The 25,118-nt window shown below is 38.8% G+C and overlaps 1 protein-coding gene across 1 annotated transcript in view; it reads left to right on the top strand.

Annotated features, from left to right (window-relative positions):
• GRM5 (glutamate metabotropic receptor 5) overlaps positions 1–25,118 on the top strand; it is a 549,187-nt gene that overhangs the window by 520,443 nt on the left and 3,626 nt on the right. The window contains 1 exon segment of the mRNA XM_037521807.2: positions 11,592–11,687. Within this exon segment, the coding sequence (XP_037377704.1) occupies positions 11,592–11,687 (96 nt within the window).

Below are 25,118 nucleotides of genomic sequence, written 5' to 3'. Positions count from 1 at the left end.
GCATCCATGTTTGTTATTCCCGCTGGATTCTATGCTTTCTGAGACCACAAACTGTGAAATGCATCTTCTTAATGTCAGCTAGAGAACAAATTACCCTATGTCTCTAGAAGAGATGTGTCTGATATATGATTCACAATTGGAAGGATCTGGTTTTGAATTCTAGCATCAACATTTATCAGCTATGTGGACTAGAATTTCCTGTTAAATAAAGTCATCCATACCCCTCCTCAGGGTAAGGAACTGAGACAACATATAAAAACCTCTTAACACAGTGCCTGGCACATATGCTTGCTTTTCCTCCTTTTCTTCCTTATTCTTTAAGTACTTGATTTTTTTATTTTATTTTTGAAGATTTATTTATTTTTGTATACAAGAACTGGGATGTAGGCCAGAGGTATGGGGGAGGGGGGGTTAGAGGATTAACCAGAGAAAGACTGAGGAGCAGAACAGGCAGAACTACTGAAATACACTGCTGAGGGGAGCAGCAGGTGAGGCAGTTGAGGTCTGTGCACCAGGTGGGGTGCCTCTTGAACAGGGATCAAACTCATTTTGCAGTGGCTACTGAGAGCTAGATAGCACTGTGTCTTTACCCCTGTGCCACCACGGAGGCCCGCTTCTTGATATTTTTAAATTGAGTTTTCTTTACCCTTTAATCATCCTTTTGATAATCTTGTTTATTCTTCTTATTTTGTGATCTAGAGTGCCACAACACAGATATGTGCTCTGGCTTTGCACTAACTTGAGTAAGTTAATTAGCCATTCTGTGGCTCAATTTCTTCATCTGTAAAATGGGGATGATAGTAGTATTGAGTTTATAATGGTTTTTTTTGTGTGAAATTAAATGCTAACATCGATGTAAGACATCAATCCTGACAGTTATATAAAAATTTCCTTATTATTCAAAGAAGAAATTAAAGAAAAGTTAATTAGATTATCCCAAATCATATAATTAGTAAGTAGTATTACTAGGAATGAAGCCCATAGTGATTAACTCCAAAGCCAATACACTTGATTACCTTGTTGTGTTATCTACTTCAAGCAAATTAAGACCGATCAGCTTAGAAATATATGTATAACTATTTTATATGTATCTATATGTATATTTTATGATTATGCATGCATGAGTGTATGCATATGTGTGTGTTTATACTTATCTGTATATATATGAACACACACTCTATATGTGATGCCATTGTCTTCATACATAAGCTTATTACATTCTGCTGTGTATTTCTACACCATAATGCAACTCCTAATTCAGCATCAAGTGCATTATAACTACATAGGAAACACAAATAAATTTACTAAAGAAAATACCTGATGACATCATTTGTATGAAATATTTCTTTGGACATCCCCCATTATGAAATTAAAATAATCCTACTTTGGGGCCTCCCTGGATGCCCAGGGGTTAACTCTCAGTGCTAGCATCTCTACCACCTGAGTACCATCCCCGGCCAGGGAGCTAAGCTCCATCTCCCCGGCAGCAGACCTCTCTTGTCTCGCCTGCTGCTCCCTTGAAATAGTAGATGTGGGGCCTCCCCGGTGGCGCAGCGGTTGAGCGCTGGGTTGCGAAGCTGCCCACGGCCTCTGCGGCGCCAGTTCGATCCCCGGCTGCTCCCCGGCCACTGGAGGAGGGTCCCACATGGCGCGCAGACCTCTCCTGCCGCCCGCTGCCCCCCTCAGCAGTGTACTTCGGTCCTTCTGCCTGCTCTGCTCCCCGCTCTGGCTCTGGTGAATTCTCTCGCTCTCCCGCGCTTCTGACTGTACCCAGTGCCTGAATAAACAAAAAAAAAAAAAAAAAAAAGACTTAAAAAAAAAAAAGAAATAGTAGATGTGCCTGTCCTGCTGCCGACTCTGTCTCTGGTGAATCACCTCATCCCCTGCACCTCTGGTCTATACCCCAGTTCTTTTACACAAAAAAGTAAATAAATAAAATAATCTTACTTTTGATTATAATAGATGTTGAGCAATGTAAAATATACATAGAAATGGCAAAATTAGTAAATATATACCCGATGTACTTACATATGATTACAACATACACATTACATTACCCTAAATTCAGGAGATAACTGATTCCCTTTATTAAAATGACCTATTAAAACAATGTTATTAATGAAAGAAGGAATAAGTCAGTCCTTAGTTTTATAGATTGATGCTGTCCTTATATGAGGCCCCTCCCTCTAGTCACCATTTTGTTTCTCCCTGCAAAGTTTTCCCCATTGAAGATGTTATGTAAGCTTACAAAGCACTTTGGAATTAGTTTTAAAATCTGTATCTTCCTGGGCTTCTATTGATTGTTAAAAAAAAAAAAAAAGCCAAAGGAACGTACAGAATGAAAAAGAAAAGACTTCAGATGATTCACATCTGAAGTGGGATTAAAATACTTCCTTTGGGAATTCACTGGAAACTAAATGAAAGATTTTATATCACACAAAATTTAACACATCTCCATAATATTGCTATGCTGTAATTTATTAAACTATCCTCCTGTGGTTTCTTATTTTGTTTAGTTTCTGTTATTTTTTATAAACACGAAAGGGCAAAATATTTGAGAAACCTTTGAGCTTTTGCTGAATTATTTCCTCAGCATAAATACCTATGAAACAAATTATTTAGTCAGGGCCTCCTTAGTGGTGCAGGAGTAAAGTCTCAGCACTATCAAGCTATCACCAGCCACTGTGGCATGAGTTCAATCCCCAGCAGCAGACCTCTCCTGTCTCGCCTGCTGCTCCCCTCAGCAGTGTATTTCCATAGATAAGCCTGTTCTGTTCCCCACTCTGTCTATGGAGAATCCTCTCACTCCCTGCACCTTTGGCCTACACCCCAGTTCTTATAGGCATAAGTAAATCAAATAAATCTTTTAAAAAAAGAATTATTTAGTCAATATAGTTGATTTTTTACATTTTAATTGCTTATTTGCATTGTTCCCTCACCTGTCAACCTTCCTTTTCTATATAAAAATATTTATGGAGAACAGAATATGTTCCCATGCAGCTATGAAATACTTTTTAAAATAAGATTTATTTATTTATGCAAACAAGACCTGAGGTACAGGCCAGAGGTATGGGGGGTGGGGGTGGGCTGAGAAGATTCACCAGAGATAGAGTGGGGAGCAGAACAGGCAGATTGACTGAAATACACTGCTGAGGGGAGCAGCGGGCGAGACAGGAGAGGTCTGCCATGTGGGTTGCTCCGTGGCCAGCCGGGGATCGAACTCATGCTGCAAGGTCTGAGGATAGCTTCATAGTGCGGTGCTTAACCCCTTGTGCCACCAGAGAGGCCCAGCTATGAAATACTTCCACAACTTCCGTTCATTTCTGAAATTATGTACTGGGACTAGTAATCAATCATGGTCGACTTTTGTGTTTAATCTGAAGCTACTGAGTGAATCAACTTGACGTTTCAAGTATGGTCAAAGCAGTTTCTTCTATATATGGAAAGCATACAATTTGTCAGAACATGAAGCAATGGCTTCTAATATAATTTATTTAAGTACAGATACATAGATAGCAGAGGGTGAGATTGATGTATGGAGTTACTTTTCATTATTACTTTGTAATGCTGAACAAGATTTGGCCTTACCTTTTCCCTTTAAATTGAAGAGTCTTCAGGATTTCCCTCTCTTTTCCACTAGAATTCTCCTTTAGTCAATTAGAATTATCGACATATTCTACCATCTCATCCTGTCTTCTTATGTCACACAGTATGTCACCTGAACACTGATGGGCAGTTCTCAGAAGTGCCCATTTTACAGCTTTCATATGTTTGTTTACTCCAGTGTTGGTCAATGACAATCAGAGGATTGGCATTCTGTTGACATGCTAGCAGGGAATCTGGAAGGTAATTTATCCCACTTGGCCAAAGTATAGTTAAATTTGACCTCTCAAAAAATAAATTAATATAAATTCAAAGCCCATCTCTACTAAATGCACACTATTACCACATTATACTACTTTTTTTTTTCTCTCAAATGGGTTATCAGATTATTTAGATAAGTTTTCCAGCACAAAAAAAAAAAAAGAAAAAGGTGAAATGTTAATAAAAACAATGATGTGAATAAAGAACATGTTATATCTAGCCCCATTTCTGTTATTTGCCATTGATAGAGCCATGGTCAGACTGTGAAGCTTTCTGAGTCGCAGATTCCTCCCCTGAAGGTTAAGTACACACTGAGTTTGTTGAGAGAATTAGATACCATCGGAAAAGTTTTCTGTAACATTTTAAATGTTACCCAAATGTACATCATAGCTTCTCTCTTTGTCACTGGGAGTGGCAAAATTAGAATTGTCCTGAAATGATTGTAGTTTAAAAACTAGAAAGTAAGGCACAGCCTGCTGCCCTCTCTCTCATACAATTTAAAATTAGAAACTGTTCCTGGGTGGTCACCAAATATATCACCTATGGGTAGATGTTTGATGCAAACTTTGCCTGACTTCCAAAAGCTGAGGTCTAGGCTGATGTTTGAACAACCAACGAGGGGAACAGGATTGCATGTGCCTGAAGCTGCCATAAAGGCCTATGCTGGACAAAAGGAAATAGAGTAGTGATTGAAACAAAGTCAAGTTTGAAAAATAAAGTCAGAGACATTCTATCCAATGCCAGGGAAGCAAAGAAAAAGGGACAAGTAAGACATAACAACTGGCTCCTAAAGTTTCTATAATGGGCTCAAATACATAATCAAAAGCTTTATAGAAGAACTTATAAATGTTCTGATTTGTGTAAGTTCCACTGGCTAATCGGTTTCAAAAGCAATGTTAAGCCAATCGTAGCTGGTTATTTGGTTCCAGTTCCAATGCAGGAAGGGGGAGAATTCCCCGAATCAATAAGCAATTCTTGGATACCAGCAGGTGTCCTATAATTCAATTAAATTCTGACACTGTCTGCCCAGAGATAACATCAGATCCAATAGGTTAAGGGTTCAGTCTATAAGACTGCCTTCCATTCTCTCCAACATCAGGTGCCAGTCACAAGTCCCGTGTTTCTGACCAAGTGGGTATAAATCAGGTTCCCACAACTCACTCCTTGGAATCAATTAATTTGCTAGAGCAGCTCACAGGACTCAGAGAATCATTTTTCTTACTCTATCACCGATTTATCGCAAAAGTATATAACTCAGCAATAGCCAGCTAGCAGAGATGCATAGGGAAAGGTATGGGGAAGGGGCACAGAGCTCCTACGTCCTCGCTAGACACACCACTCGTCCTTCATGTCTATTCATTCATCAACCGGGAAGCTCTCTCCAGAGAGCTTCCTTACACAGGCAGTATTGATTAATTGGTGACTGAACTCAATTTCTAGTCCCTCTCCTGTCCCTTGAGGACAGGGTGATGACTGAAGTTTCCAGCCCTCTAATCACCTGAGGGTACCCACCCTATGTGAGTTCCAAAAGCACCTCATTAATATAACAAAGACACATCACTCCCCATACTTACTTAGGGTTTTGGGAGCTGTGAACTGGGAAACTTGGAGAAGGACCAAATATATATGACACATATATTTTGGACATCTGATGAAGTTTCATATAAATCATAATTACCACACTAGCTGTGACTATGATTAGCATACATTCCAGCAAGTGATCCATGGTTATGAGGGCTAATTGTTTTGGCCTTCTCTGAATGTGAACTATTGAGGTAAAACTCTTTGTTTTACTCAGTTTAACTCCCTCTTGATTTTTATACATATGCATACATATATATATATATATATATAAATAACTCTGAAGACTCATTTTTACATACAATAGCATATATAAAAATGAACAATATTTAAAATAATATAAATGGTCACTGAAAATATTCACATCAAGGTCTTCATAAATATGCACACACCTTACACATATCCAAACTTAAGTAAATATCATAAGTAATCTTAATTCTTAGATTCAATAGAAAATTTTTAGATTCAGTAGAGAAAGTAATAGAAACAAGTTAAGACTTGTTTAGCATCAGAGAATCTAAAACCGAAGTCAAAGTACCTTACAGAAAAGGAAAGTAATCTCACATAAAAAGAAAGTTGAGGTTAAAACAGCTAATTCAGGGTCTCCCTGGTGGCACAGGGGTTAAAGTCTCAGAACTATCAATCTATCAGCAGCTACCGTATGGCAGACCTCTCCTGTCTCACCCGCTGCTCCCCTCAGCAGCTTATTTCAGTAGATCCACATCTTCTGCTCCCCACTCTGTCTCTGGTGAACCCACTCACCTCCCCGCCAGCACCTCTGGTCTGTACCCCAGTTCTTATATGAATAAATGAATAAAAATAAATCTTTTTAAAAAAGGCAAATTCAGTGCTTCCAAGACATTGTCTAGTACATTCTATTCACCTTCATGGCCATTATTTTTGTAATGTTTGATTAGCTTCTCTGATGCCTGAAATGTGGTTTTGGCATTGCCTAATATCACAACCAGACAACTGTTTATGATCACTGGCTGAAACTGATAAGCAAAATAGGGTTACCGATATCCTCTGAGTATATGAACTTATTGGCTTCAATGTGGAGAAATTACATTTACTGTCCAATCGTGATTGTTACCCTCATGACTTTTGAATTCACAGGATGAATCTTGTAGTCTTATAGAACTGAGTAAAAAGGAATTTGAGTTTCCTGGACAAATGAGGTATAAAAGGGATATATAAATCTTCAGGAAAAGCAACTAAAGCTGTTTTCAGAACAAATCATTTTTAAACATATGAAAACTACCCTGACAGCTTTTCACACCAAGGTTATGACCCAGAAACCAAAGTGTCAAGTTATATTGAACGCGAATCTAGAAGTTTGGAGACAGTGAAACAATTTGTTGGCAGGTGGAAGAACCCCAAATTCAATATTTGGAACACTGCTTGTACTCAGCAAATGTTTTTGCTTTTGTTTTTGTTTTTTAGGGGTGGGCACTTACATTAACAGATTTATATATATATTTGAATTGGTAAAATAAGAAAGTCCGAAAACCCTGTCTCGATACTGACTGCATAGATTGCCTGTTTTCTCCGAGCATTTTCAAATATTTTCAACTATTTTCAACTATTTCAACCACTAGCAGCAGCAAGCTGGTGGTTCCCGTGTGTAACAGTCCCTAACCTCCAGACCCTTAGATCTGAACTGCTGAACATATTCACTTGGATGTCTCATCAGCACCTCAAACCCAATATTCCCAATTGAAGTATTCTATTTCTTCTTCTAACAGGATCTTTCTGTATTAACAGTTTTGAGTAAACTACCCAAGGCAATAACTGCACTAACATTCTTTCTACGCTTTTCTCTGTCACATTCATCATCCAATAAATCCCACTCATTTTGCCTCCTTAATATTTTCGAAACTGTGCTCTATTTTTCATCCATGTCATACTACCCTCTGGCATTATGTCATCTCTCAAGATTGCAGAAGGAGTCTATCTCTAATTGTGTTGCCTGGAGTCTATAGTATTTTATCTTAGTGCCAACTCTGACATATTTTCTCTTAGTTTAAAGATCTCCATAACCTAAAGAATAAATTCATCCACGACATACCTTTTATATATCACTCCATCCACACCACCCATTTTATCTCTTATTTTACACTGATTACAATAAAAAAGATGAATAAATACTATTTTCCCACATATCCCATGCTGCTAGGAATTTATACATCATTGCTCGTGATTTTTCTACCTGTCTGTCCATATTTCCACAGTGCATGCCTCCTTATTTTGAAAGACTTATCTTAAGCATCACACCTATGCCACTGAAGTTCCCCCTGCCATCCTCATATGGGTTGATAGGTTCCTTTTGTATTTGTTTTTATAGTAAAACTTTTCAAATTATTAAGAAATCATCTGTTTACATTTCATCAGACTGTAAACTGGGATTGCTATCAATAGTATACAGACACCTGTGCCCTCCTTATCACAGCACCTCGCACATGGAATATTGAGAAAATGATCTGAATGATGTAAACTAAACATATGTTTGCATTTATAGGACACAAACTTAAAGAAATTAAATTTGAAGTTTTGTCTCTAGACCTTCAAATGGCCATTTTTGTTAACTCTACTATTCATTTGGGACCAAAAAGAGAAAAATGGGACCAAAAAGAGTAAAATGGGACCAAAAAGAGAAAAACTAAATAATGAGCTTTTATACTTTAAAAAAAAATGTATTTATTTACACAAGAGCTGGGGTACAGGCCAGATGTGTGGGAGGTGAGAGGATTCACCAGAGACAGAGTGGGGAGCAGAACAGGCAGACTGACCAAAATCACTGCTGAGGGGAGCAGCGGGCAAGACAAGAGAGGTCTGCTGTGCCATGTGGGTAGCTCCCTGGCCGGCCAGGATTCAAACCTGCACTGCAGAGGCTGTGGACAGCTTCACAGCGCATGCTCAACCCGCTGCACCACCTGGGAGGCCCTGTAGTTTCGAATATATAAAATTACTAACACTGTTACTTAAAGGGAATTTAAATAAAAGTAAGGTGAGCTTCGAAATCAAAGACATAATTTTTGATAGAAAGTTCCCCACTCAGTAAGCTTGCATTTACTGACACTGATTTTCAGTGTCTGCCTCTTTGGAGTCGGGAAAATATATCCTAATTTGTAGTATCATTTTAAGAATTGAAGATAATGTACAGAAAAGAAACAGACATTCAATTTTCTCTTTCTTTTGTTACTATTATTGTTATCATTATTATTATTTATATGTAACCTGGGTATAATTACAATAAATTATACATATTATTTGAAAAATTCATTAATATTTGTTAATTACTCAAAATAATGCCTTGCAAGTATGTATGCATACATGCATGTGTATGTGTAGATATAGATGTGTTCTAATAAGTGCCTACAAGAAAAAATTTACTTTATAAATGAAATTATTTTATTTTACTTTATTTTAAAGATTTTATTTATTTATACAAGAGCCAGGGTACAGGCCAGAGGTGAGGGGGGTGAGAGGATTCACCAGAGACCGAGCAGGGAACAGAATAGGCAGACTGACGAAATACACTGCTGAGGGGAGCAGCGGGTGAGACAGGAGAGGTCTGCTCACCATGTGGGGATCTCTGCAGCCGGCAGAGATCGAACCGGCACTGCAGAGGCTGCAGACAGCTCCACAAGGCTGTGCAAAACCGCCTGTGCCACTAGGGAGTCCCTAAATGAAATAATTTTAATTGATATTTTATAAGTTATACTCTGAAAACTTAATTATTAATTGAAATTTCCATTTTTGGGAAATAAAATCAAATCGTGAAAGATTTGTGTTTCTTTATAGGTACAATGTAGCAACTATGTAATCTTTATTATTTTAAACAGCACATTTTGGCGAAAAGAAAAACGAATAATAATGAATGAAAATGTAGTCTATGTAAGTATCCGGTGAGCATAATTGAGCTACATATAGGCAAGAGTATCCCATCTGCTAGTGAGATCAGCTTCTGAATCTGTTTCAATGGTATTTTCATCTTGTTTTGAATACAAGGACTACTTGAAAGTTTCAACGAGTGTAACGCACCTCTTGCTTTATTGAAAAAAGTTGAAGTTTGTATTATTTCGTTTTGTAAAAGCTTATGAAGAAGGAAGTTGGGTTTTGCTAGAGTAGGATTGGTAGGATCTATTTCATAGACATGGTCACCTGGAAAAATGCGTCTGTGAGATGGAGAGGAAGAAGAAATGGGGAGGAGAGGACAGGGGAAAAAAAGAGCTTGTGAGCATTGAGTGCAGATGTCCTCAGTTAGTTATAGAAGATTTAAATCGGCAACTAGCTCAACAGAACACCTTACGCAACAGAATACCTTCAACAATTCGTTCAGTACCTCTTTGAAACTGAATGACCATCAGTGTTTCTACTCTGCTATTAATATTAATTTTTAGTTGAAAAAAACTATAGGACAACAATATGGCCACGCGACCCAATTCACATACATGTAAGTACTAAGTATTTTCTATTGAAAGTGTAATGTCATCCAATGATGGGTGCAGGGATTTTCTTCTAAAGTGATTTCTTTGATAAAATAAAGGCTGCTCAATCAGGTTTAGCCTGCTGCTTTATCTCCTCTAACAAGTCTTTATAGTCTTTCTTCCTTATGGCCTATACCTAAAGTTACATTATGTATACCGTTCTTTCTATCCTTCTTCCTCTATATTGTGAGCTCTATGGCACACAGGACCTGTGGATTCTTTTATCTCTGGTACAAAGCACATTGACTAGAATTTAATAGGTAATGTCCACTAAATAATTAAACCCATTCTTCCCATTTAGTTTGATGGAATAAGTCATTTTCATTCAAATACTAAATACTTTTAACATCTTAAAAAGAAAAAAAAATGTTAAGGGGAAAGCTTCTATTCTACAACTAAGACCAATTTTAATTTAATTGCATTTTGCTTTATTATTAACTTTGAAACAACAGAAAAAGAAACTTTAAAAACACCAGTTCTGTCAGGAGTAAATAAGTCTGATGGTAAGTCACTATCACTGCCTGTCAAATACCAGGAACATGGATGAATTGTCATCTTAGTAGGCTCCAATATTAGAAGGAAAAAAATGGTATCAAGGTAATAAACTTTAAGAATCTTGGGCCCCCAAGATAATTACCTCTCCTGGTAATTATTCTCTACTGAAGAGATTGGTGAAGTCAAGTCAATTCAGTGAATATAAGTTTTCTCACCTGGCAAATGGGGATGATGGTGCCCCTTTGCTGCACAAGTTTAAACCGATCAATAAAAATGAAATAATTTCCGTGGAAGCATATTCACTCCGAACACTGTCACGCAAATAGGAGGGCTCATCTTGACACAATATGTAGCATTATGTTGGAGATCAGCTGACTTCTCTTAGCTGGAACGACCATTACGTTCCAGGGGTGGTGCATTGCCATTCTGATATAAAACTACCTCCACCATGTGGGCAGTCTGTCACTGACTGTAAAACTTCAGCTCAGTGGTTATATAAATCTCTAACACCAAAGGACAGCCTTTCGTCTCTTTTAGCATCACCAGTCCCTCATAAATTTTCATTGAAAACAATGATTAAAAAAATAACTAATACTTGAAGCTAACAAATTTTAATAGGTATACATTCTAAACTTAGTCTTTCTGTGCTCAATTTCTTGATCAATCTACTTAAGCCTTATAATATTCGGTTTCTTCTTTGGTAAACTATGTATAATAATAATGAAGCCTCTGATATAGGGATATTGCAAGAGAAAATTTAAGTGACGTTCTAGCACCATCTCTGATACATGGAAAGCAGCTAATATATTCTAATTTACTGATACTCATCTTTTTCCTAGCTGCGAATAATGGCATTCCTTTGGCCATTGAGTATTCCAATGGCATTCCTTTGGCCATTGAGTATCTAAGTGTGATGCATTCACTGCATCGTAGGGTAGAATACATGTGGTTCAGCCAAGAAGTATTAAAACAGCCCCAATGTTATCTACATCCCATCACAGACATCTATCAAGTATCACAGGCCAGCCACTGCATTGAAAATTAGGAGCCCGTTTTGCGGCATGGGGCAACCTGCCGCAGCCATGTCTCTTCCTCAGCCTGGCCAGCTAAGCATGAAATCACATCTTTCTGTTTGCTCCTGTCCTTGTTCATGCTCACCAGGTACAAAGACAGGAGACTGGCCCAGCACAAGTCGGAAATAGAGTGTTTCACCCCCAAAGGGAGTATGGGGAATGGTGGGAGAGCAGCAATGAGCAGGTAAGCAAACTGTGATGGCCTAAGGTGGTGTGAACTAATTGTTTGCAAGCTAGAGGAACAGGTGGCTCCCTGGTTCAGGTCCTCACTCAACTGTGCATCCCATACAGTGTGTCCAACCTGGGCCACCACTGGTTTTCTGTGTGTATTTGGTCTGCAAAGCCCATGCCATCATCATGTCAAGTGATGGGAGCCTCCTGTCCCAGAAGCTGCTGTTGCCCAAGGTTGTGCGCTTTGCATGTCTGAAGTCTTAGCTCACAGTCAGTTCTCCCATGGAATTAACTTCTTGGTCAATCTTTCTGGAGTTTGCAAAGTGGAAGAGATTGGAGGAAATTCATGTTCCCAGACTGTTCACTAAAGAAAACAAATGCCAAAGCCTAGCATTGGTTTTGAGGGAACGACCACAACTGAGGGAAGACACAAACCCCAGATCACAGACAAGTCTGGGAGTGAATCTGACTTACTTTGAATGTAACGTCAGCTCACAGCCAAGGGCATTGCCATGCCAAACTACAAACTGTAGAGGCAAGAGGCTTTTCGTGAACTGAAAATAGGAAAGCTAGTCCTCCTCTGGCTACCACAGCTTTGCTGCTCCTTTCCTTCTCTGTGTTTGGTGGTGAACATTCCTGTCACTGCGTTGTGCATGCTCCTTCATACCAGTACTCCCAACTCAGTGCTGCCTAGTAAACTGGGGTATTTGAAACTATAGGCACCCACTGAGCTATGTTGCATGAAATGAACGTGCTTTACTGCATGGGACTGGATTTCAAACAAAGGGCTTTGAAGTTAAAGACTGCCAAGATTGACCCTGAATAGCTCCAGAATACTGGAGAAGCCTTGAATTGGGGAACTGCTCACCAAGAACTGACTCTCCATCTCAAATTTGGTATTTCCGATCTACCTGTGGCATAGAGAGGTGAAAGGGAAGCACTTTTAGATCAGCTTGGCCTAGGGAAAGGACAAGGCCAGAGAATAGAATGTGAACGTGTGTGTGTGTGTGTGTGCATCGTCTCAGATCAGAGAACGAGTCTTAGGACCCAGCTGCAATGAAAAAAGGGTAATCCTGTTGAACTGTCACCACAAACATTGTTTGCTTACTCAGTAGTGGGCTCTTTCTGGTTTTCAAAATAATGTCTGACTTCCTCCAAGAACCACCACATTGCACAACTGTTGGGGTTGGGAGGAACGGTTGCTCTCATTGCAGTCTGTGAAAATGGTACTCAGAACTGTGCAGCTTACAAATTGAGCAATCATTCATAGCAGCCCTGAAAAAGGGCCCACCGAACTTGACCCATGGCTCCCATGAGTGGTGTGCATGTTAGACATGTGTGTTTGTGCACATTAGTGCATCTGATATCCTTTATGTCCAAATCCCTATATGCAGCTAATTTTTATCTCAGTGTCTAGAAGATAAACCTCAATAAATCATTATGTGGGAGTGACTCAACAGATCCCTGGGTTTTTTTCCCTTCAGATATGAGAAAGTTGCATAATCCTTGTCCTTGAAAATTAGTCAAACAGCACTAGAGTCAGCTGGACAAGGTGAACATAACTGCCTCAAATGAGAGCTCAGGGACTCTGTTCAAAGTGACTTCTGATTTGAGACAATTGTCTAGGACCGGAGATTCCAAATCTAGCAAAAGTATCAAACATACTGAGACAAATGTATATCAATAAAATTTAGGAATCTGTAGTATAACAGATTTCCTAAGTCATTATGATTTAGCCAGTTCATAAAGCAATATTTGGGAATCATCCAAGTATCTGGTAGATGTCATGGAGCTACCCACAGCAATTATTAGGTCTCCATTCCGCCATATGATGATGTCCTTGGAAGTATTTAGTCAATGACTAAAACTCTCAGATGTGATCGATCCAGTGATCAGATTTGTCCAAGGCTGTCTTGAATGATGGGAAAGGAAGAGAAGACGGGGTAGGGCACGGAGAGTAAGGAGATCCCAGACCAAAGAAACCAATTTTCCTTCCAGATCTATAGAAATAGCTAAGCAAGATGTTGACCCTTGAGACAGTCTAATTTTCTTTACAACAGCTAGATATCATTTAATTTTTGTTCCCTCACATGTTTGTATATAGCCAAGATTTTGACAAAGGGATGTGCCTGATGGGGTGGAGGGGGATCTGTGAGCTGCAGTAGACAGTGCTGTTAGAATAACCATCTCAGCTGTCCGAGGGCGGGCCATAGTTAATTAGGAATGGGTGATCTCCCCTTCCTACTCCCTCTTCTCTTCCATTTTTTAGCATTAAAAAAAAAAAATACCTGACAGAGAGAAAGAGTGTGTGGGAGAGAGAGAGAGCAGAGCTCTCTTCAGTACTCAAGAGAGCTTTCCATTAAGGAAGAGAATAGGCCTGGAAATACAAAAGTAAAGGCCAGATTTTTTTTCCCACTTTATATCTGTTCATATAAACACACATACACACACACAATGACAATTATCCAGAAGAATTCACCTTAAAATGAGCATTAAGAGAAAAGAACACAAGAGGAGGCAAATGTCATTTCCATGTAAGGGGTCATTTCCATATGCGAGATGGGCTGGGGAAACTCAAGCAACCACAGACAACCAGGAGTCTCACCCTCAGCTCTCTGTTTTCTCTGATGGAACTAGGGACTGACTAGGACCCTGTGAATTCAGGAGGAGGGTGTATTTCTCAGACCGAAACTGCCCGGTGGGGAGGCAAGGGGTTTTACAGAGACGCAGTCACAGCAGAGCAGAGCACTAGTCTGTGCCCCGCAACGCTGGCAGGACCTTGGACACACTTCCCATCCCCCTCTCCCTCCTCCCCCCTCACAGGTGGAAAGGACCCAATATATATATACCCAAAACATTCTAACTTCCTGAAAACTTCCTGTTTTCCCTGCATATGATTTTTTTCCCCTTCTGGCGGAATAGTTATCTTTTCATATCTTCACAGTGGACAGTCTAAATGTGTTTCAGAGCAGTCCTCCTGATGGCAGGAGAAGTGAAAGAGAATCCTAAACAGGGAAGTGCTCTAGGAAGCAGAAATTCTTTAAGCCTCATTCATCACTGTATGAGTTCATGTACGGATGTCACTCTCAGCAGTGGCGAAAACATGAACAAGGAAAGTTATCCCTTATCAGCAGCGACTTTCCATCCAGTGGGGTTGCAATTGTGCTCCAATGTGCTCAGGCTGCACCCTGTGGAGAGGCACAGACATTCTGAGTCTCCCAGTCTCTCTCTCTAGGAAAGGACTTCCGCAGTCAAGTGAAATAAACAGAGCTTTAATCCCCCTCCATTGTTAGAAGGCAGGAGGTAGTATGTGATTAATTTTATTGTTGCTGCGTCAGGATCTCAGTTATGTGAAGCATTATTCCCCAATCAGTTGAATGATTTTTACTTAGTAGGAATAGTATCTAATTTCAGAAGGTATTAATTTCAGAAGGTATAAATGTTTATTAAAGTTTTACATAATTCGGTAACTGTCATTATTAATATATAAATATTCATTATAATCATCCTTTTTTAATTTGTAGTAACTCAGATTTAAAGAGTAGCCCCAAAATGTGATACCTATAAGGATTGTTTTGCCTTTTATTCATTCAATAATTTATTGTCATGTAATAAACATTTATTAAGATAGGCCAATGGCTTGCAGTACTCTGGAGATAAATAGATTGCCAAAACATGACAAGTGTCCTTGAAAAATACGCAATCGGCTAGGGAACAAATTTAGAAAAAACAGATAATTGCATAGTGATATGGAACCTGTCTTTCAGATCAATTTATGCATCAGATTAACTACTTGTTCGATATCATAATCTATAGCTTATACCAGTACAAATAGAATTGAGAGTAATAAAAACTAAATAGTAAAATTAACCTGAATAGCAGATTCAGAAAGGGCTAGGTACACAGATATATAAAATTCAGCGTCCTCAGAGGAGAAAGCTTCTGCCTTCCCAGCACAGAAGTAAGCTGGTTGCTTAGCAATAAGACTGCTGAAGTGGTCTTCTCTTTATTCCTCCCCAAAGTCGATTTCAAACTGATGTTCTAACTTATATTTAGAGATGTTCTAAAACAGATAAGAAGGATAATAATAATTACTACCATTACTGTAATTGCTCTGCATCAGACACTATAGTAGTCCTGTCATAAATGTAATTCACTAATTTCTCCCAGTAATGTTATAAGCAAGATATTTTTCACTGTACAGATTTAGGAAGATGAGGCTTGGAATATTATAAATGTTCCATTGTAGAGTAGAAAATTATGAACCCATAGGGAGCTTAAAACTTGATTTGCGATATAGTCTGAGTATGACCTTGAAGTGTCACTTACCACATTAATCTTCATCTTTAGTAAAACAAGAATAATATAGCACTTCCCTTACTACAATGCTCTGGAAATTAAATGAGATAACACAAGTATAGCGCTTAGCATACTGCCTGGTATGCAGAAGGAACTCAAAAAAAAATAGTGATTACCCATATTTTTAGAAAATTATTTTTGTCTTCTCTTCCATTCTCCATCCTGCCATCATGCTTGCCTTTTCAAAAATCAATTCTAGAAAAGTAAAATGTAATGTAGAAATACAACAAAATTAATTCAATGACATAATTTTGTTTCCCCATGATTATTATAAAAGTTGGCTCTATAGAAATAGATATTCCAGAAACAGTGGTAAGCATTTTACTTATACAAACACTTTTTTATTCTTTGAAAAAGGTGAATGGTAAACCCTAGACTGGAGCCCAGCTCAGTCTGATTCTGGAACCTGCACTCTAGCCACTAGTACATCTGCACCCAATATGAACTCATGCTCTCAGAATATGAGGCCTTCACACACTGGCCCTGGCCTAACTCCAGGACTTTTCTTCTCTCTGTCTCAGCACATGTTCTCTTCTCCACATGCCCCAAATTTCTTACTATTTGCATAACATGCTGGACTATCCCTCCTTCCCCTTCTACTCATTTTCTTCAGTTCTACTGGACACTTCCTAGTCAGTTTTCAAAAAACCCAAATGTAATGTCAATTCCTTTTTAATGTATTTCTAAAGAAACTCATAATCGATTTTATATTCTACCAAATTCATAATTCTAAAGCATTTTGAATCTAAATCTAATATTCCATCTTATCTGCATGACTATGCAAGGCGACTTTGAGATTTCTAAGAGGAAAAATATGTCGTTCAATTTTACATCCTCAGTGCTTAGTGCATACCACAGCTCTGGGTCTACTGATTCATTTGACTAATCATAAGAGCATATGGAGACACTTTCTGCATGTGGGCAGCACTGTTTTAGATGTTCAGGAAGCTATAAAATAATCTACACCCTAAAGGAACTGACCAATTTTATAAATTAATAAAACTAATTCTGATGAACCTGCAAGCAAACAAGGTACATTAAGATGCTAAATCTGCAATCAAGATGATAAGACATAGACTTAGATAGGGGTGGGGGTGAGAAGGAATGAACAGTTCCAAGGTCAGGTTTTTAGGCATCCTGCAGGGGCAAAACACCCCTCACTGTGCTGAAGAACACTATATCAAATACAAGGCTACCCCGTGTGCATGAAAAAAAGAAGAGGCAGAGAGGGGAGGAAGGAAGGAAAGAAAGGACACAGTTTAAGCATCTGAGCCATCTAAAAGGGAAGGGGAGTGAACTGACTTAGCCCACTTGTCTGTGGCATGTGCCCATTTCATCCAATAAAAACTGTCTCCTTAAACCAGGAGTTTCATATAAATAAGCATCTTGGCGATAGATATTCAACCAGAATACTAGTCTGAAAACCATAGGACTCTTATTCCTCAGATTTAAGTTGCATGCTTTTCAGCTGAGGTGCCTTAGCTAAGGTCAAAAGGATTCTTTCGTACAAAGAAAAATCATTTTTCAACAACCATTGTGAAAATCCTCAGTCATTCTCTTATCCCATAGTGTCACAGGATTCTTCCTGGCAACATTCAATGTTGATACAGAGCTTTGAAATTTATTATCAGGCTATTTTGTGGAGACAAACATTGGCTTTGCCATTTCGCTGGGTGTGCCATGAAGATGTGCGGGCAGTCCCTGGGGTCATGTGTATCTGGGCACACTGTACATGGGCGTTGTGGTGTGGATTTAGGGTCTGACCTGTTCTGCCTTTTATTTGACCTGGACAACTCAGCTCCACAATTCCAGAAGCCCCAGGTTAACAATACCTATTGATACCAAGCACCCAAGGAGATGTAATTTACTTCATGTCCCTGCCCCTCCCAGCCCACTTACTTGGCATCGGCACAACACTAAGCACATGTAATCACTGCCTTTGGAGTGTTTCAGGTTTAGTGCACGAAAAGAGTTATAAGCAATTAAAATGTCCTTTGATAAGTGCGCTTTCAGACTCTTGTGAAGGCCAAACATAATAATGTAGGTGAAAATAACTTTTGAGTAGTAAAATTCTCTTGAAATGGGAGTTATTATCATTTCATCATTATCACTCTCCTCTTTTGGCCAGCACCAATCCAGTGTTTCATTCCAGGTTGAGATCAAGCTGGCTTTCCCCGCAAAGTTTTCCAAACCGTCATCAGCTCAAGGGCACAAAATGCTGTTGTCTTCTTTTGTTCTCTCTTTAATAAATTGTAATCTAGCCTTTACAGTGATTGCTGGAAAAAAATTCTTCTTTTAGGGAAAAAAAAATATTCTCTAATCTTAGCTGAAGCACCTCAAATAATGTCTACAAGGCCAATCTCAGAATGAGATTTACTTAGTATGAATAGTTTAGTTTGCAGCTTTACTTCTACTGTCTGAAGTACCAAGATAAGTCATTTAACTTGAGAAAGTATCCTTGGTGACAATGTAAAAAAATTCCTCTGCTTCACACATGTCCTGTCTTATATCCTTTGTTACCTGTTTTCCCCTTATGAGGATTTGGCAAAAGCACCAGCTGATCTAGAACCATTAGGCACTATAATAACAGCCCTCCCTCCCCCAAGGAGACAAGGAATATGTTAAAAAGGCCTCCTGCTAACCCAAAGATGAGTTAAAATAGGACCAAGTGGCTCTATTGCCACAATAATTTTACAAGGGACTAAATGTAAGAGATGTGCTTTGGGGGGATTACTATAGAAAAATGCAGGCATTGCTCTCCCCAGCTAGTTAAAAGAGAGATAAAAGTCCACCTCACAGTTTTTGGAAGGGTTTGTGGGATTAAAAATGTGGAATCAGCCAGTTTGCCATATAGTGTAAAACATGAATTAGCTAGATTTTGTTAATTCAGGCTATTTTAACATTTCCCAGATCTACAGACTCTTCTAAGTGTGACATTAATTGTAAATCCTTGCTTCTTTCCTCAGTAAGCTACCTTTTCTCTGGATTCCTCTAATGCCAACAAGAAAATGGACAAATGCATTTTCTTTCACAAAATCTTTTGTATTAGTATATCCCTCTCCATCCTCATTTTTGTCATACCTGTTACAATCTTTTTTTTTAAGCTTTTATTTACTTATACAAGACCTGGGGTACAGGCCAGAGGCGCAGGAGGGTGAGAGGATTCACCAGAGACAGAGCGGGGAACAGAAAAGGCAGACTGACTGAAGTACACTGCTGAGGGGAGCAGCAGGCAAGGCAGGAGAGGTCTACTGCACCATGGGGGTTGCTCCCTGGCCGGCCAGGAATCAAACCCATGCTGCAGAGGCTGTGGACAGCTTCACAGCACTGCACTCAACCCACTGCGCCACTGGGGAGGCCCAACACCTATTAGAATCTTAACAGTGCATTCCTGCATCCATAAAATAACCTCTTAAACCTACCCTGCATACCACTATTCTGTTTATGTCACTCTTCTTGGTTTCTCATTTCAGGAAGGAATAATTAATAACAATACTAATTAGGTCTTAGTGTTTTCCTGAAGTATGACCAGGACTGGTCTGGGGATATAACTGGGATGAGGGTTAAACCTTTAAAGAAGATTCAGTCATGGTTCTTGCATTCAATTGTTTTTGCTGAAATGGAAAAAATAAAAGACATAAAACGTTAAATAACAACAGTTGAAGAACACAGAAAGGAAGCTATGGATATGTTCAGTCATTTGTTGATCAAACATGTAAATTACATATGCATTTAATACTTAGACCGTCTCTCTGTTCTAATATATTAGACCACCTATCTTTCCCAACACTGATAAGTAGCCCAAGATTAATTACTACCTATTTATTAAAATAGCAAAAGAAAGGAGAAAAAAAGATCTGTATAGATCAAGGACAGCCAGGAAGAATGTTTATAGTGGACAAAAGTCCAAACTCTACCTTCTGATCTTCTGATGCCTTCAATGCATCCGTATGGATCATTGAAATTCTGTGCCTGCTATCCTTTCTAGAGGGCCAAGCCTGGCACTCTCTTTTTGGATTTTACACAAATTTACCAGTTGTTTGACATGGAAGTGCAACTGTGTGTCTTTTAGGTGGGAAGCACTGCCAGGCCACTGCTTTCCCTGGAAAAGGTTTCTCTAGCTGCTGAAATTTTGAACCCCCAGAGAGCTGTACCTTTTAGGAGTCCAGTGAGCTCACTGCTTGTTACCAGGCTTCACTGCCATCCCTTACTGTCTTCCCTCAGCAACTCCTGCGTGCTTATCTGCTTTCTCATTTCAAGGGCCTAGTGAAAAGAATTACTCAATATGTGCCTTCTCTCTTGACTACAAATTTTACCTTCCTTGTGAGGTCTTTATACTAATAATTTAGTTGCAATATCAAAAAGTATTGATGAAATAGTTACCTGTTTCCAGTACTGGTTGAAATATAAAAATGTTGAAAATAAAATAAATTTAAAGTAACCCCTGAAATTACACTGTTCTCATTTATTGAGTCAGAGAGAAAACAATTGTGCAACAGTCTTTTCATGGACCATAGCATAAAAAGACATTTGAAAGTGCCATGTAATATCAATTTACAGTATATGGTTGTAAGTTTCAAAGTGTCTTTATCATCAAGGCATCTGTTATCATTGACAAATACATTGATAGGTGTTTGATTAACCTGTCTTATGAATTAAAACTAAAGAAAGATATAGGGTGCTTTCTTGAGATTGGAAAGTATGATTAAGAAGTACATAAATATAGAGTAAGAAATATAAATCAAGGGCCTCCCCGGTGGCGCAGTGGTTGAGCGCTGGGTTGCGATGCTGACTGTGGCCTCTGCGGCGCCGGTTCGATCCCCAGCTGCTCCCGGCCACCAGAGGAGGGTCCCACATGGCGCGCAGACCTCTCCTGCCGCCCGCTGCTCCCCTCAGCAGTGTACTTCAGTCCTTCTGCCTGCTCTGCTCCCCGTTCTGGCTCTGGTGAATTCTCTCACCCTCCCGTGCTTCTGACTGTACCCAGTGCTTGTATAAATAAATAAAAATAAATCTTTAAAAAAAAAAAAAAGAAATATAAATCAAATGACTAACTTATCTACTTAAAAAATAAATTATCAACAGGTAACATCTGAGACTTCTCTTCCATAGAATAAGGACAGCTCACTTCAAAGAGCAAATATGGACAGTGTACTGTCATGGAAAATGGAACTGGAAATCGCTGAAGTTGTATTATTTCTCCCCTGCCATTTTCTAACTGTGTATCATTGGGAAAATTACCTAATCTCATTTTTCTTGCTTTTGAAGTTGGGGAGGAAAAGAGGTTGATGCTATGACAGATATTGTTTGGAAGTGTTCTATAAAGCGCTGGGCGAAATAAGGTGGTACTGCTTTGATTACTGTATATTAGGAAATTTAGTCCTTGACATAACTTCCACTTACTCAAATGTTTTTCTCTCACATACATCTCTGGTGCATATATTTGTCATGGCCATTGAAATTGTTTTTGTCTGCAAGATAGCTATTTACATCAATTTAAGCTGTACCTGGGGAAATTTATATGGAAAATTCTGCCATTTGACTCTGCCAAACACACACACACACACACACACACACACATTATGGTGTGTTTCTCAGTATAATTGTCAAAATCAAGATGGGGGTTTCAGAAAGAAATTCCTCCTAATTTAGAATTTATGAATATAAACAACATCAAATCCCTCAGTATTTTAAAAACTATATTCCATACTTTGTAATTCAAAGCAAAGTACTGAAAGCAAAATATATTGACAAAGTTTCATAAAATGTGCATCAAATGGAGCTGCAAATTTCCTCTTAACTCATGGAATTCTTTTATTGACCTATTTTCTGATGTCATTCCCAAGATATATTTACTAATGATGTTATAAGTTTTTATTTTTTAATAATTCATTAGGAACTTCATAATCTTACTATAACTCTGCTGATTTCTCTTCAATTCAAAATCACAAATAAGACATGTTTAATAACGAAAATAATGTTTTTATTAATTTTCAGAGAATTTGATTATTCCCAGGCCCTAAAACTATGCAAATATGAAAGTACTAATAAATTATGCAACAAAAGAGAAGATAAAGGCTTAGCATTTTTTATTCACTGAAACATTCTGAGAATGTTAAATTGTTGATGTGTTGTTAGTAAAATATTCTGCAAATTCTGAAGAAAAAAAAAATACACACACAAACCACTCAATCGCCATTTAATGTGAACACAAAAACTCTAAATTCCCAGACTTTTTTGATAGTCAAACTCTCTTTTAGTTAAGAATTCTTCCCAACAATGGTGTGTTTTGGCAGTATCCTCTAATTCCTGCAGGTTTGGGCGGATGATTAGAGAAATTGAGAGTGGTCATTGAGATGACATTCAGAGCCTGCTTGATATGAATAAATTATTTAAGTGTGTTACATGAAAGAGGAGGAAGAAAAAACTTCAGAGAATAAAGATATAAGATGCCATTTTGGTGACCCAAACTGTAAGCAAGCAACCAAACAAAAACCTATCCCTTAAAGAACATTGACAAAATGTTGGAAGTTTTTAAAATCAGAAATAGGGTGAAGTATAAAAAGAAATCATTAACTTACATATTATTTTATTTGGCAGAAGGGTTAATTGATGCTTAGAAAGAGTAAGACTTTGAGGGGTTTAAGTTTATCTTTTTTTCTTTGTTGGCCAACTCCCTTCCTTCCTGGAGACAGCAAACCATCTCTTCTGTCTTTCTCTCCTCCATTCCTATCTTTCTTCTCCTCCAAATCCCTCACAACAAGTAGAATCTTGATGTTTAAAAAAAAAATTCTCAATGTAATAATAAATAACATTTTCCTACGACTGAATGGAAGGTACGACGCGGTAACTAATCACTTTCACAGGTGCTGTGCCTTATATAGTTCCCTTATGTGTATTACTGTTTGGCTCCTCCCAGGAATCATGTGTAGCTATTTTTTCCAATAAGCAAAGAGGCTCAAAGGGTTTCAGCAATGTCATGTAGGTCTAGAGGTTACACCTGTATTCTGGTCCTTTCTCCTTCCCATTACGCATCCTGCCTCCATGAGCTCTCATCACTGAGACGTTTCATCAAACAGATGCATGAGAATTAGAAAAAGGAATGAACACTGCCATTGTGATTTTCATGGTAGATATCAACATCCGTATGTAGTTAATGAAATCTTTCATCTGTATGCACTGAGTACTACTGATTACAGTGAGATTTAAAAAGTAGGTAGATCAATAAGATAAAAGATAGAATTTCATTGAATTATTTTTTAAAAACTTAATTCTAACAGAAAAACAATTAAGTGCATTTACCCACTCAATTTTTAGACAAAAGATATTATTGAGCACCTACTGTGTTTTAGGGAATGTGCTGCGTACTGTGGCCTCAACAGAAAATAACCAAACCCTCTGTGCCTTCACACACCCCATTCAGCAGGTGAGAGGCACACAGAGCAAAGCATAATTAAAGGCCCAATGCAGGAACTAAGGAATTCTATCTTAGTCAGGGAAGCCAGGGGTGGAGTCAGGAAATCATCCTTAAAAAAAAAAAAAAAGGCAATCCAAATAAATAACAAGAAGTGCTTGGGCAAAAGGAGGAGGGAACACAGAGAAGGATCACTTCGGTAAAATATAGAATTATAACCTGGAGTTTGTGGAGTAAATGCCATCACCCAAAGAGATAGCTTAGACTAAGAAAAGTTAGTACGGAACGTTTTCGCAGTCTGTCAGGTAAAACAGGAACAAGCAGAAAGACTTTGTAGCTTCACCATATATTTCACTCTGTACTGAATTTTCTGTCCTTCAAACAAGACCTCAAAATAGCATGAAGTGAATTACCCATGTGGAATGCAGACGCTAACATGCTTTTCAAATGCCTCTCCTTGCCAGGCCCTTTTATACCATTGTCTCGTTTAATCCTCACAACAACCTTGACCAAATGAAACACTGTTTGCTTCTTATTGAGACTTAAAAAGATGATCTTTCTAAGAACCTCAGATGACAGACCCAGAATTAGAACCTGGGTTCCAGGGTCCTTTGTGGAGTGCACTTTCCAGGACACTACACAGTGCCCTGTTGGCATAAAAACCCTTTTCATCTGCTAAATGCTTGTTAAGATCTTGTTAGAAGCCACTGAACCAGATAGCTAAGACCCTTGTCTAGCTGAGACACCCTGCATTCTACCAATAAAGAGACTGATGTTAAGTCATTGTTTTAAGTTCTAATTTTGGAGAAAATGTATGTTTTACAGTCCATGAAACTAAGTACTCAAATCTAGACTCCATTTCTCTGGTGGTTCCTCTATCCATTTCCATTGCTATACAGCTCATTTGATGTGTGTGCGCTCCCTCCCTCTCTCTCTCTCTCTCTCTCTCTCTCTCTCTCTCTCTCTCTCTCTCACACACACACACACACACACACACACACACACGACCATGAACTCTGTGAGCAAAGGCACAGCTCTGAAAGACGTCAACATTTTGTGAAGTGCAAACTCTTTTCAATGTTTTTGAGCATGTCTGTATGTGATTCCAAAGACTGTCACTCTTTTTTTTTTTTAAAGATTTATTTATTATACAAGCACTGGGTACAGTCAGAAGCGCAGGAGGGTGAGAGAATTCACCAGAGCGAGAGGGGAGAGTAGAACAGACAGATTGACGAAGTACACTGCTGAGGGGAGCAGCGGGCGGCAGGAGAGGTCTGCGCGCCATGTGGGACCCTCACCCAGTGGCCGGGGATTGAACCGGCGCTGCAGAGGCTGCGGGCAGCTTCACAACCCAGCGCTCAACCGCTGCGCCACCAGGGGAGGCCCAAGACTGTCACTCTTAATATTACTTCTGTGATTAAAACTTCCCTAGAGTAAAGCTTCGAAAAATACTCAGGTCTGCTTCTAGCCCATGCTTTATAATAAAAGTGGTCTCCAAGACCTGAAAGACTTATTGCCCTACCCCACGTGCCCGCTTCTTATCCTGCTGGTACAAGAGAAAGGGGTAGTTGTCAACCATCCTCCCAATCAAACCCCATAAAAACCTTGTCCATTTATCCTGTGCCATCTTCCAGAAGTCAGTAGACACACGGGAGCAGAAAAGTAGCTCACTGA

The sequence above is a fragment of the Talpa occidentalis genome, unplaced genomic scaffold, assembly GCF_014898055.3.
Source record: "Talpa occidentalis isolate TD23 unplaced genomic scaffold, MPIMG_talOcc4v2.1 talOcc4.3, whole genome shotgun sequence".
Taxonomy (NCBI): Eukaryota; Metazoa; Chordata; class Mammalia; order Eulipotyphla; family Talpidae; genus Talpa; species Talpa occidentalis.
The sequence above is the reverse complement of the archived record's forward strand: the minus strand, read 5'-3'. Positions and strand labels throughout refer to the sequence as shown.